Below are 12394 nucleotides of genomic sequence, written 5' to 3' on the forward strand. Positions count from 1 at the left end.
GCATGAGAGCTGGCTACGAAGGGCAACCATACCTGTGGCACAAGTCCTTGCACAGGACTCCAAGTGTAATCTTCTCAGTTTCTGACAGGGAAACATCAAAAGGGCAAGTCCTGGAGCCGCATCAGTCCTGGCAGAATGCTAGGGAGTTTCAGAACTGTCTTGTTTGGTGTTGTGTAGCACAGTCCAATATACTTCAACATATAGAACTGCATTAGGACAGAGTGGAACATATTATGCAGGATATTTCATTTTGAGAGGTATTAAATGAAAACAGCATCTCCCTTAACATTATTCCCAATCATTAAAAATCTCTTGCTGGCCTCCTACATGCCTTACTCCGACCAATAAAAATGCCCAATTCTCAGCGCCCGGAGCAGTTGTTCAATTCTTCCACAGCTTTCACTGAGCTTCCTTCCGTACTGAGCCCAATCTATTCAATGTAGGGTGGGTCTTCTCAAAAGATTAAAACTTAGTGAACCTCTCGTGGTGAAGGACAGTATTATAAAATTCTCTAACATCTGCATGCACTTTGATGTTCTCTCAAGTTCAGTATGTCAAAGAGTTAAACTGTGCCAGATTTAAATGTCTAGAAGTAAGAAAGCAGTCTGTCATGCCATAACCTCATGCAGCCTTACACTCTTCTTAGCAGCCCTCCTGCTCCTTCATGACAGGTAATACAAACATCTTACTGGGCTTTGGAAGAATGACAAGTAAGAGTGCTTTGAAAGAAACCCTCTCTGAGTTACCTAACCCAGGAGAAGAAAAAAGCTGAAGGGGGCTCAGTAAAGCCAAGACAGACAAAATTTAAACTTCTTTGCTTCACCTCTTTGGACAAAAAGGCCCACAGATCTGCAACCTTAACATGCATTCCTCTTTGCCCTAAGGTCCGTCACTGGTGTATCACATTCAGACACCCCTTAACACGCTAGCTGATACAACATGGTACAGAGTCCAGTAGCTGCAGACCTCCCCAAAGAGCAGGAGCATGGAAACCAGGAAGAAGGCAAGCCTATCAGTGAGATGAATGGCAGCCTTTTCTCTGAAGAAGGAGGATGGTGTTCAGCAATCTTATTCGTCCTATTTTCTTGCTGCAGCTAGTGGAAGATGAGGTCCTGGAGTTGTTCATGCCGACTGTTCCAGTGATCCTGAAGCACTCTTGAGGACTTGCCAATTCATCCATTCAGACTTGGCGCAAACTAACCAGTTTTCCAGCTGCACCTCTGCTCAGGCAACCGGACAAGCTCTCTAACTTGCTGTAAGTAGTCCTAGTGATCAACTGCTCATACCTGTCACAGCCAGTGAGAAAGGGATATTGAGGCCAGCGTAGAAAAAGATACGATGATGCTGAATTGTGCTGGGACCAAAAATGTATCTGTGGGTGCAAACGTAGTGCGTGCGTGGAGGGGTACGTTCAATTTAGTGGCTTTTCCTGGCTTAAAGATACTGTTGGTACTATCAGCGTTTAAATAAAAGAAAACATTTGGAGGTAAATATCTGACTGAGGACAGAGCTAAGATTGAGACTACTTAGGAGTAACTGAAAGATTAAAAAAACAACATGGCAAGCAAATTGCAAAACCATGTGCTATGTATGTAGGAAATTCAGTGTTGAGGATGTGCTTAGAAAGTCAAAACACGCCAAGGTAAAAAATGTAGTTGCAGCAGCTGGACAGCCTTAAGTCTTGCTCTACAAAACACCCCTCCACTTACTATTTTAAGATTATACTATTTTCACCTTTTCTGATCCCAGATGAGATTACATCTGGTAAAGACAGACTGTTTCCCTGCTCCTCTCTGGGGGGCTTTTGCGGGGCATGAGCTGTCCATTTTGGTATTATTCAAAGCGTAGCATTTTCTCTGTTTTTCCTCGGTTTTTAATACTGAGGTCTGCGATGAGGACAGCATTTCTGTGACGTTCCTTGCTCTCACAGACAGGCACTCCAGCAACCGGGACTCGGCACGGCCTTTTCTCCAGGATCCCTCCTGCAACCGCGGGCAAAGTCCCAGACCCAGGGAAGAACCAGGGAGAGCTGCTGGGGGGGCAAACCTCAGGAGCCGCGACGAGCACCGAGGCAAAGGCCCCCCGTGGCGCGAAGGCTGCGACCGGCCCGCCCCCCGCCGAGAGCCGCGCCCGCCGTCGGGGGGCTGCAGGCGGGGCGAGGGGTCGCCGCGCCCGGCAGGGACCGAGCCGGGGACCGAGCCGCGCCTTCCCCCCCCCCCCCCCCGCCAACCGCTGCAGGAGAGCCCTCTCTCTCCCGGTGTCCCTCTAAGCGCAGCCGGGGCCACCGCGTCCCCTCGTGTACCCCGGCAGCAGCATCCCCCGGCCGGCAGCGACCCGCCGCCCGCCCCGGTCACCCGCGGGCGCCTACGCGAGCCGGACGGCGATGTCTTTGGGGCAAACGACCGCCTCCCGGCTTTCCGCAGCTCCTGGCGGGCCGGGGCCGGGCTGAGCCCGGCACCGCGGGGCAGCCCCCGCCGCGCCCGCCCCGAGTGCTCCGCGGCCACCCCCGGACCGGCCCGTGACGGCGTGGGGGGGTGTGAGGGGAGGGCCCGCACCGACGGTGGCCGGGGGGGCGCGGGGCAGAGCGCTGCTGGGGGGGAGCGGGGGTGGCACGTCCCGCGGGGTGGGGCGGGCGGCACCGCCCACGTGGAGCCGGGGAGGAGCCGTCGTCGGGGCCGCGGGGGGAGTGGGGGGCAGCGGGGGGGGGGGGGGCGCGGCGCGGGCCGGGGGTGCCGCCGCGGGGACTGCCACGTGCGGGTCCTCGCGCCCGCGCAGCCCGACCCCCAGGGCCGGCCCCGGGGCCCCGGTCCCGGCGAGAGGCCGCCCCGCGCCCCCGCCGCCCTGCGGGCGAGGCTGGCGGGCGCCGCCGGCCGCCGCCGCCGCCGCGGCCCCGGCGCCGGCAGGGGCGGCGATGGCGGCGCCGGCGGGCGCGGGGCGCGCCCCGACGGAGCGGCCCGCCGCGCCGTGCCGGTGCGGCGCGGCGCAGACCCCCCGCTCCCTCCGCCTCGCTCCGAGGGGGCGGAGGGCAGGGCAGGGCGGGGGCTGGCCGGCTGCTGCCCCACGCGGCGCCCGGGCTGGCGGCGCCCCCGGCGCGCTCCCCGCGCACTCCGTGCCCCTCTGTCATGCTCGCCGCCTGGGAGCGGGCGGCGGGCTCCTGCGCCGGCAGCCGCGCCGCCGAGCCCGCGCCGCCGGCGCTGTCCTCGCCGCCCTCGCCGCCCGCCGCCGACCCCCGTCCCCGCGGGCGGCGCGGCGGGGCGCGGCGGAGCGCGGGCGGCGCTGCCCGCCGCCGGGGGCTGGCTGCTGCTGCTGCCGCCGCGGCGAGCGGCGGGTGGCGGCGGGCGGCGATGGGCACGGCGGCCGTGCACCTCCTGCTGCTGCTGGGGCTGCTGCACGCCGGGCCCGGCGGCGAGGGCAGGAAGGGCTGGCGGCGGCGGGGCCCGGCGGCCCGCGAGCGCGGCGAGGCGGCGGCGGCGGCCGCGGCGGCCGCGGCCGAGAGCTTCCCGCTGGACTTCACCGCCGTGGAGGGCAACATGGACAGCTTCATGGCGCAGGTCAAGAGCCTGGCGCAGTCGCTGTACCCCTGCTCGGCCCAGGCGCTGCCGCACGACCTGCGCCTGCACCTCCTGCACAACGCCTCGGTCACCTGCAACGACGGCAGCCCGGCCGGGTGAGTCCCCGCGCCGCGCTCCGCTCCGCTCCGCGCGGCGCCCCGCCGGCCGGCTCCGCGCCGCCCCGGGGCTGCCCCGCGGCCGCCCGCCGGCGGCCTCGCCGCGGCCCCCCGCCGATGCCCCCGGGGCCCCGGCCCCGGCCGCGCGCTCCCCGACTCCCGGCCCCGGCCCGCCGCGCGCTCCCCCCGCCCCGGCCCCGAGGGCTCTGGCGCCACCGCGCGGCGGCGCGCGGCGCGGCGGCGACAGGTGCAGCGAGCGCCTCCCGGGCGGCGGCGGCGGCGGCGGCGGCGGCCCCAGGCGCTTGTCTTGGCGGCCGCGAGAGCCGCCGCCCGCCGCCGCCCGTTCCGCCGCCGCCGCCGCCCCTGCGCTCTGCCCAAGCGCTCGGCGCAGCCCCGGCGCCCCGGCCCGGCGGGCATCAAAGCGCTGCGGTCGGGCCCGGCTCCCGCTAACGCCGCGCCGCCTCCTGTTTGTTTGTCCTCAGCTACTACCTCAAGGAGTCCAAGGGCAGTCGGCGGTGGCTGCTCTTCCTGGAAGGTGAGCGCCGGCGCCTCGTGTGGGTCCCGTCCCGTCCCCGTCCCCGTCCCCTTCCCCGTCCCCGTCCCCCCGCGCCGGGCGGGGTTCGGCAGAGGGGGGGCGGCCCCCGGCTGCCGTCGACGCCCCGGTCCCCGCCGCCGGCCGACTTCCCTCGGCCGTCGCCCGCTCCGCTCCGCCGCGGCCCCCGGCCTGCCCGCGTCCCTCCAGCGGCCCCTCGGAGTCGCCCGCCGCGGCCCGGCCCCCCGCCCGCGGGCCCAGCGCCGGGCAGGGCGGCGGGGCGGCTGACCCCCTCTCTTCCCCTCACCAGGAGGGTGGTACTGCTTCAACAGGGAGAACTGCGACACCCGCTACGACACCATGCGGAGGCTCATGAGCTCCAGGGAATGGCCCGCGACCCGAGTGGGTGAGTTGTCCCCCTCTGCCCCGTGGGGCAGCCCCTGAGGAAGCGGGGCCAGGCCGGGGCAGCCGCCCGCGGCGTCACGGCATCGCAGACGCGTGGTCGCTGCCGCGTGACCGCTCCTGCCCCGGCGCTAGCGCGGCGGCACGGACGGGCTCTCGCTCCTGCCAGAGGACGCCCGAACGAGCGTGCGTCTCTGCTCTCTGGGAAAGCTGTAGAAGCAGAGATGTGCACATGCGGTTGGACGTTGGGTTATCACCGGTAGATGGTACTGGTCTTTGGAACTCTGGCCAATATGCTTTCTCTGCTTTAAAGGCATGCACATACTCACAAACCTGCTGGGATCTTCAGAGCTGTGGTTTAGTTTTTTGGTTTTTAAAGAGACTTTGTGTTTCTGGTAGTCGTGTCAGAAGAACTGTTCTTGGGCCTCGTCCTCTGCTTGTCAGGACAGATGCAATTCCTTGCACACTGCACTGGGGGTGTGTGTTTGCCTGTAGTAGGACTGGCCCTACGTGCATAGGGAGAAATCAGATTAACTGTCTGGGCTTTTACCTGGAGCTGCGTGGTTCCACCTTTTCCCCGTTTACAATTGTGTAACGTCACTTAACCAGCTACAGAGATTCTCTGTGTGAAAGCATACATCTGGTGCATACGTAAAGTATTTGTAGCGTCTTTTCAGTGTCACCCATAAGGTGGAGTTAGCACCCCGGACACCCACGCTCCGGACTACCGGGCTCCTGAGTCAGCACAGAAATGCTGAGCTTCTCCCTTCATTCTTGCTGCTTATGCTCCAGCTTTCCGAGTACCTAAACCTCTGCCACTCGCACAGGTCTTATAATTGCATATATTGGAATTTATCTGCTAGGATTTGATTTTTGAGGAAGTACTTAATTTTAAGAATGTGACACTTTTCTATACTACAAGAGGCTTCTAGACAAGCCTCATGTCTAGCAGGAATCAAATTCTGAAAGTCACATCTGCCTAAGGGCAAATTTAGAAATGTTCCTTCCCCTTCCCTTACCAGTGTATTCCATCATGGATGTTTGTCTTCTGTGTGGTCAGAGATCCCGCATGAAGCTCATACGGTTTCTCTGAAGTCATAGACCGTCATCTGTACATTTCTTGTTTCCTTGTGCCCATCTGCAGGAACCGGGATCCTGTCATCACAGCCAGAAGAAAATCCCCACTGGTGGAATGCAAACATGGTGTAAGGAGGGACAACGAAGGGAAATAGGTTTATACTTAAACAGCATCTCCTGCCTTTTAGGCTAGCAAGAATGCTACAAAGACAGATTAAGACTAACACTTGTGAGAGGAAGTTGTATGTTTCCTCATTTGTTCTAGTTCAGCTCTCTAACAAGTAGCGTTGGCAAGGTCTGGAGAAACTTAAGTCCAGTCTCCTTGGAGTTCTGGGGTGATCTAACGAAGAAAAACTGGGGATAGCTTAGAGAGCCTTCTCAAATAGATGAAGTGGCAAATACTGTTGTGAGTGGTGGGCTGATAGTATGTTACGCATTTGCCAATTTGAGAGGAATGTGGAACAGCTCTTCTGCTTCAAAGAGAAATGAGAAAGACGCCAGTTGATATATGCATCTATATAGGAGGGAAAAGCAGAAGAGAGGGATGTTAATTTGCATTCTGCAAGCCGGAGACAAAAATGGGAAGATAACTTCATTCCTGCAAAAACCTCCAGTGGCTGCAGTCAGCATTTACACTGCATTGACAAGGTCTTCTAATTTTTCATGTGAAAAACTGAAGCACAAAGAGTTTCTCTGTGGCAGGCCGTCCACCATATCAGTGGGACAGCTAAGAGCAAAATCTTGGCCCATCGTTCTGTCCACTGAACTCAGTGCTTCAATTAGATTGATAAAAGACGCATTATTGGTTGATTTAACTCAGTAAAGCTACCAGTGTTCAGGAGAAAGTTCAAGACAGTTATAATTGTCACTTGGTGTGCAAGAAGGTAAGTTGTCTAACTGGACAAGAAACTCTTCCCTTTTCCCCTCCCCAGGGTTTAATTTTCTTCCACTTACTTGACCCTTTCCTCACCCCTCCTTGCATGTCAAAGGACCATCGGTACTCACACAGCTCTCTATTACAGATTCATCCCTTATTGCTCAAGTGATGTTTGGAGCGGTGCCTCTTCCAAGTCTGAGAAAAGTAAGTGTTGCTGATGGGCTGTTGCTGCCCCAGACATCACACATTAAAGGATATGGCCAGACTTCTGTGAAATTGCGTGAATGAAGAACAGGCTTTTTCTTGCTGAAGGGCAGGAAAGAATATCAAGCTACTTCCAGATAAAACATCCTGATCTCTTTAGCTCAGGCTGTTTTGACATAGTTCAGAGCCACTGCTTGCAGAGATGTTACACTGATGCAGTGTGCAAGGATTAGAGGAATGAAATTCCTTTCAGATGAATCTCCAGGTTCCAGCACACAGCAAATGAAATGGTGTAGCTGAGGAACCATGATTTGTTGCATGCAACTTTGTTTTGCTGATCCCAGAGGCAAGTGCAGTGAATTTAGCTTCAGACTTCTTTCAGGAGGATATGTGGCCTTTGAAAGGAGCCGTCATGTGTCAGGCTAAAGCTGTCTGCAGGTTTCTTTGGGAAACGAAGAATAATTCATCTTAATACATGCATTGCCGTCGGCTGTCATTTTGATGATGACGTAACTCTGGGAGTCTGCTTAAAGGAGTCCTCTTCCAGATTAAGCTGGATTTCATGCAAATGAATTGTTCTACCTCATGTACTTCTCTGGGTTCCCCAACTTAAGCAGGATTGGTGTCTAGTACAGTAATGTCTATAGAAACACCAGGGGCTTAGTTCTCTCACTTGTTCATGAAGAGTTTTCTTTGACCAGAATGGAATTACTGTTGATAGATGCTGCTGTGAACAAAAGAATTTGGCCTAAAGTGGTTTGTGATGTGGCACTGAAAGGCAGGAGATTAATGCTTTTCTTTGAGTTAGTTGTGAGTTCTGGCCTTAAACCAGGCACCGTGTCACTTGATGACCACTTGTGGATACCACGGATACACTTTTTGTCACAGTAAGGGCCTTTTTCACTTCATCACGGCTTCTTCCGATTTTTCCTATGAAGCAGTTACATTTCAGCAAACATGGCTGCGTTTTGGTGGTGCTGAGGAAGTAGCGGTCTATGTAGGTGTAACATTTTGTGAAACATTGCGTGTCTGAATTGGCTTATGACTGAGCAAAAAAGGGATGCAGTAAGTTGGAACTGAGATTCCAGGTGGTAGGAAGGTGTGCATATTCCTCATTTATAGAGAAAGGGTCCCAGCGCCTTCCTTCTTGTTTTCACTCTCTAAGTTTAGCAGTTCCTAAACACTGTTGTAGGAAGGTGTGCTTGTGTTCTTGTATATTCTGTTCACTCTCTATTCGCTTTCAGGGAAGCAAGTTTTGTATGAGGGGGAGTATCTCTTGTTAGGTGTACTTGATACAGGTGGAGAAAATGGGCCTGGTTTTAGGTTCATAATCTCTTCGTAAGTTCTTAAGTATTTGTGGAGGGGAAGCAAAAGTCTTAGCCTGGACAAGAAACCATTTTGTTGACACTGAGCTATCTCTTCCAGATGAATATGCCTTCATGGGAGCACTGATCATTCAGGAGGTTATAAAGGAGCTGGTGGGAAAAGGTCTTAGCACTGCAAAAGTGTTGCTGCTAGCAGGGAGCAGGTAGGTATCTACAAGATTTCCTGTGGTGAAGATGGGAGATTTCCACAGTAGAAAGTTGTTAGGGAGGAGGTTTCAGCAGCTCCTGAAAAAATTCTTTTAGGAATGCAGTAACGCTAACACAGCAAACCCTTTATCTCTTCTGTTTTCTCTTCTAAGTGGCACAACAGGGCATGATATAACATTTCCTCAGCTTTTGGTCCAGGTACACTTAGGAGAAAATGGAGAAAATAACAACGAGGTAAAAGCTTTGCAAGATGGAGCAAATGTGTGCATTCTTCCCTGCATCAAGAATTCTGAGTCCTGTTGGCCCACACCATGAGACGCATGCCTCTTGTGAATAGATTCAGGACATCTGAATTAAAAAATCAGACTTGCTTGACGCAGATGCTCTGAATTGTGCTATGTTGTGCAAAGCTATGGTACACTCAGCATATGTTACACAGGGGTGTAATATAGAAGTTGCAAAGGATGAATTTGTCTCACTTCAGATTCTTTCAGTTTTTGAGCTGCCAAACCTCTTGCAAATGATATAAAGCATATAGATCTCCCAGAAGAAAGAATAAGAACAAGATTTGGTTTCTGAGGTATCGGATTGTTACTCAGCGCTGGCTTTATTTCTGAGTGTTTTGCAAAGCAAGGAAATAACTTGGTGACTAGCAAGTTAGTAGTGGGTAGTCCTGCGGATAGATGAAGTTGTTTATAGAGTGTCACTGCTATGAGAGGATACATATGCAAGCCAGCCATTTAATAGCTGTGTGTGCTTCATGACTGCAGTATTAACATTGCTGTTGCAGTGCTGGAGGGACAGGAGTGCTCCTGAATGTGGATCGAGTGGCAGAGCAGCTGGAGGAGATGGGTTATCAAGGGATTCAGGTTCGAGGCTTGGCAGACTCTGGATGGTTCCTGGATAATAAACAGTATCGCAGAACTGACTGTATTGATACCATAACATGTGCTCCAACAGAAGCCATCAGAAGAGGAATAAGGTACAATCAGATACTCTAAAGTACACTTTTGTAAGAGGTTAGAGCGTGGAGAAGATGTCCTCCTTCTCTATCTTCATTTTGATACTTAAAGAGTCTTTATCATCTACATCAGTGATTTTTCAATGATTTTATTGGAAAAGACAGTAATTTAAAATCTAGACAGGCAAAAGAATGTGTGCAGTTGTAGATGCTCTAAAATGTGTTGATGGGACAATGTAGCCAAGAAAGAACTCTGGTGTCAATAAGCTGGAACTATGAGAACAGAAATGGATATAGAAAGGCTGTTGTTAAGATTGCGCTATGCCTGTCATTCTGTTACTGCTTTGTCTTCTAGGTATTGGAATGGTATTGTTCCTGAACGCTGTAAGCTGCAGTTTAAAGAGGGAGAGGAATGGAATTGCTTTTTTGGATATAAGATTTACCCCACTCTTCGATGTAAGTATCAGAGGAGAGATAAAATGGATTCTAGGGTTTCCTCTGTATCCGCAGCTAACTTAGAGCAATCCCTTTTCCAAATTTTGTTTTCCTAGGTCCAGTCTTTGTTGTCCAGTGGCTCTTTGATGAGGCCCAACTTACTGTAGACAATGTACACCTCACTGGCCAGCCTGTTCAGGAAGGGCAGTGGCTCTACATCCAGAATCTGGGTAGGGAGCTCAGAAACACCTTAAAGGATGTGACGTAAGTATTTAATTGATGAAAACCTGGCATGTTTATTTCTAAGAGACATTCTTATCCAATATCCTAGCAGCATTTCTCAGATCTCTGCAGAAACAGATGTTCTAAATTTGGTAACTATTAGTTTGTCTACTAATCTTGAATCTTGCCTTTTTCATTTCTGGATAAGTACAAAATAATATTCAGCTTCACAATTATCAACTACCCTTTATTATCAATAAGAACATGTTTTTTTCCTTTCCTACCTCCAAGGTGAGGTCTGAGACTCCTTGCCATTGCACAGCCATTAACCTCACAGGGATGTTTTGAAAAGTACTGTTCATAAAACGTCCAGAGAGTTGATGTGACAACAGAGGAGGAACCGTTAATGTACCTTACTTGCTTCATACAAGGGCAGGTATTCAGGAGTCTCTTGTTGCAAATGTGCACTGTTAGGCACGATGGAGCCCCTTTTCTTCTGGATACTTTCCAGTTCAGTCAGGTTTTGTATCATGATAGTAACTGCTGTTTCTAAAAATCTTGCCGGGGCAGCAAAAATTCCACTTTCTACCTAGTCCGGAAGGTTCTATTTAGCAGGAGTTACTTTGTCCTTCCAAGACCTAATCTATGTTTCCTTTTTTCCTTTAGCGCTAGCTTTGCTCCTGCCTGTTTGTCTCATGAGATCATTACACGCAAGTGAGTGCTTTTGCAGATTCTATGAAAGGTCAACAGGGAAATGGTAGGGGAATTAACCAGTCCTGACAGCCTGACCCCTCTGATACAATCTGTATGGTTTGTCTTTTCAGTCACTGGACAGACATCCAGGTGAAGGGGACATCATTACCCCGTGCCCTGCACTGTTGGGATCGGAGCCTACATGAGAGCAACAAAAATGGGAAGGCCCCTCTGAAAGGCTGCCCAATTCATCTGATTGACAGCTGTCCATGGCCTCACTGCAACCCCTCGTGCCCCACTATCAGGGACCAGTTCACAGGGCAGGAGATGAATGTGATCCAGTTCCTCATGCACATGGGTTTTGATGTTCAGAAGATGGCACAGCAACAGGGCCTGGAGCCCGGTAAACTTCTGGGAATGCTCAGCAGTGGTAACTAGGAAGGGGTCTTCAGAGGGGCAGAGAGATTAGATCAGGAGGAGACTCTAAGCCCTTCTCCCACACTTTCTAATCTTCCTTACGCTCATGCAGGCAGATGCACGCTCACACCCATGCATGCTCAAACCTGTACATGCCCACGTGCTCCCACAGTCTTGCACACTTAGGATGTGTCAAGAAAAAAAAAAAAAGCAATTTCTTGCTTACACTATTTGACTGGAACTCATTACCTCCAAACTCCAGGGCTCAGTTTTGGCCATTCACATTATCTTCCTGTGTTACACAAGGCAATCTGATACAGGGAGTAGGAAAGCCATAAATAGCAGCAATGAGAACCTTCCCCAGGTCTAGGACTTCTTCCCTTGCCATGAATTTTACGTCATGGACTTGATACAAGTGGTGAAAAAAGCAAGCACTGGATTTCTTTTGTCCAACTAGAAGTGAAGGAATGATTACATGACTTCCTGGAGGTCAGCATCTCATGATGAGTCATAACATACAAACCCAGGACATGTGCTAGGGATGGACACTCTTGTACTCAATTTACTTTCGTATTATTTTATAAAATGACTTTTTTATTACTTTTTTTTAAACTAAGCAAGAAATATAAATGATATTGTTTTGTAACATATTTTTTTTAAATAACGAAGAAACCTCTTGCTACTTTGGCAACGTGGACATATTTATTTTAATATGTAAAACGCTATTTATAAGGGCTGACCAGAGAACCATACATATGTCTTTGTAAAGTTGTATATGCTGCTCATTTGGATGGGTTATCCTTATGATCACTTGTGCCTGGGAGAGGGCTGAGGGTGGTATTGATATTTTGTATTAATTAGACTTCTGCGTTCCCCTTGCAGTATGCTTTGTCATTGTTTCTCTGATGAAGAGGTTGTAATATGAGGTCTAAGTACAGAGATTTTCACCCAGCATCTGATGTTTGCGTACTTGCACAGAATTTTCAGCTTAACTGATTTGCCAGGTATTCCAGGGCACTGCATTTTAAGGTGCAGGGAGATCTGGTTTTGCAGCAGAGGTCTCTATTCTAGTGAAAGAAATGTTTGATCAGACCGTCTGTCCTGTCTTGAAATGGGGAGCATTTGGAACATAAAAGGCAGAGAACACAAGACAAGCACCAACATATTTCTATTCTTCTAGTCATTTGCGAACACACCCACCTCAGAACATAGAGAATCCCCTTTGATGGTAATGGGAGGAGAACAAGGGAGGGATCAGGAATGTGTGACTGAAGCTGGAGAGAGCGAGATACCATTCCTTGGGGGGGAAAGCATACAGGCAGCTGCAGAAAAGCTTTATGCTGTAGCGTACTGCAGCTGGTGTAGACAAACCTGC

General features: G+C 52.0%; 1 protein-coding gene across 3 annotated transcripts; it reads left to right on the forward strand.

Annotated features, from left to right (window-relative positions):
* Window positions 1–2838: 2838 nt before the first annotated feature.
* On the forward strand, window positions 2839–12111 carry NOTUM (notum, palmitoleoyl-protein carboxylesterase). 3 transcript variants are annotated; one of them, XM_075044061.1, is made up of 11 exons: window positions 2839–3667; window positions 4150–4202; window positions 4532–4605; window positions 5746–5806; window positions 6701–6759; window positions 8185–8287; window positions 9082–9273; window positions 9608–9708; window positions 9804–9951; window positions 10576–10623; window positions 10734–12111. In XM_075044061.1, exons 1-11 carry the CDS (start codon window positions 2912–2914, stop codon window positions 11038–11040), a joined length of 1902 nt encoding a protein of 633 aa, XP_074900162.1. In that variant the 5' UTR covers window positions 2839–2911; the 3' UTR covers window positions 11041–12111. The 3 variants fall into 3 exon arrangements, with proteins under 3 accessions (XP_074900162.1, XP_074900163.1, XP_074900164.1); XM_075044063.1 differs by having other exon boundaries at window positions 3052–3667; window positions 4510–4605; XM_075044062.1 differs by lacking the exon at window positions 5746–5806 and having other exon boundaries at window positions 4510–4605.
* Window positions 12112–12394: the final 283 nt, after the last annotated feature.

The sequence above is a fragment of the Buteo buteo genome, chromosome 13 (genome assembly GCF_964188355.1).
Source record: "Buteo buteo chromosome 13, bButBut1.hap1.1, whole genome shotgun sequence".
In the NCBI taxonomy this organism is placed as follows: domain Eukaryota; kingdom Metazoa; phylum Chordata; class Aves; order Accipitriformes; family Accipitridae; genus Buteo; species Buteo buteo.

Coding starts and splice junctions, on each gene's coding strand:
- NOTUM (XM_075044061.1), top strand. CDS start 2,912: ATGGCGGCGCCGGCGGGCGCGGGGCGCGCCCCGACGGAGCGGCCCGCC. Junction 4,606..5,745: donor ATGGCCCGCGACCCGAGTGG/GTGAGTTGTCCC, acceptor GCCCATCTGCAG/GAACCGGGATCCTGTCATCA. Junction 9,709..9,803: donor GATTTACCCCACTCTTCGAT/GTAAGTATCAGA, acceptor TTGTTTTCCTAG/GTCCAGTCTTTGTTGTCCAG.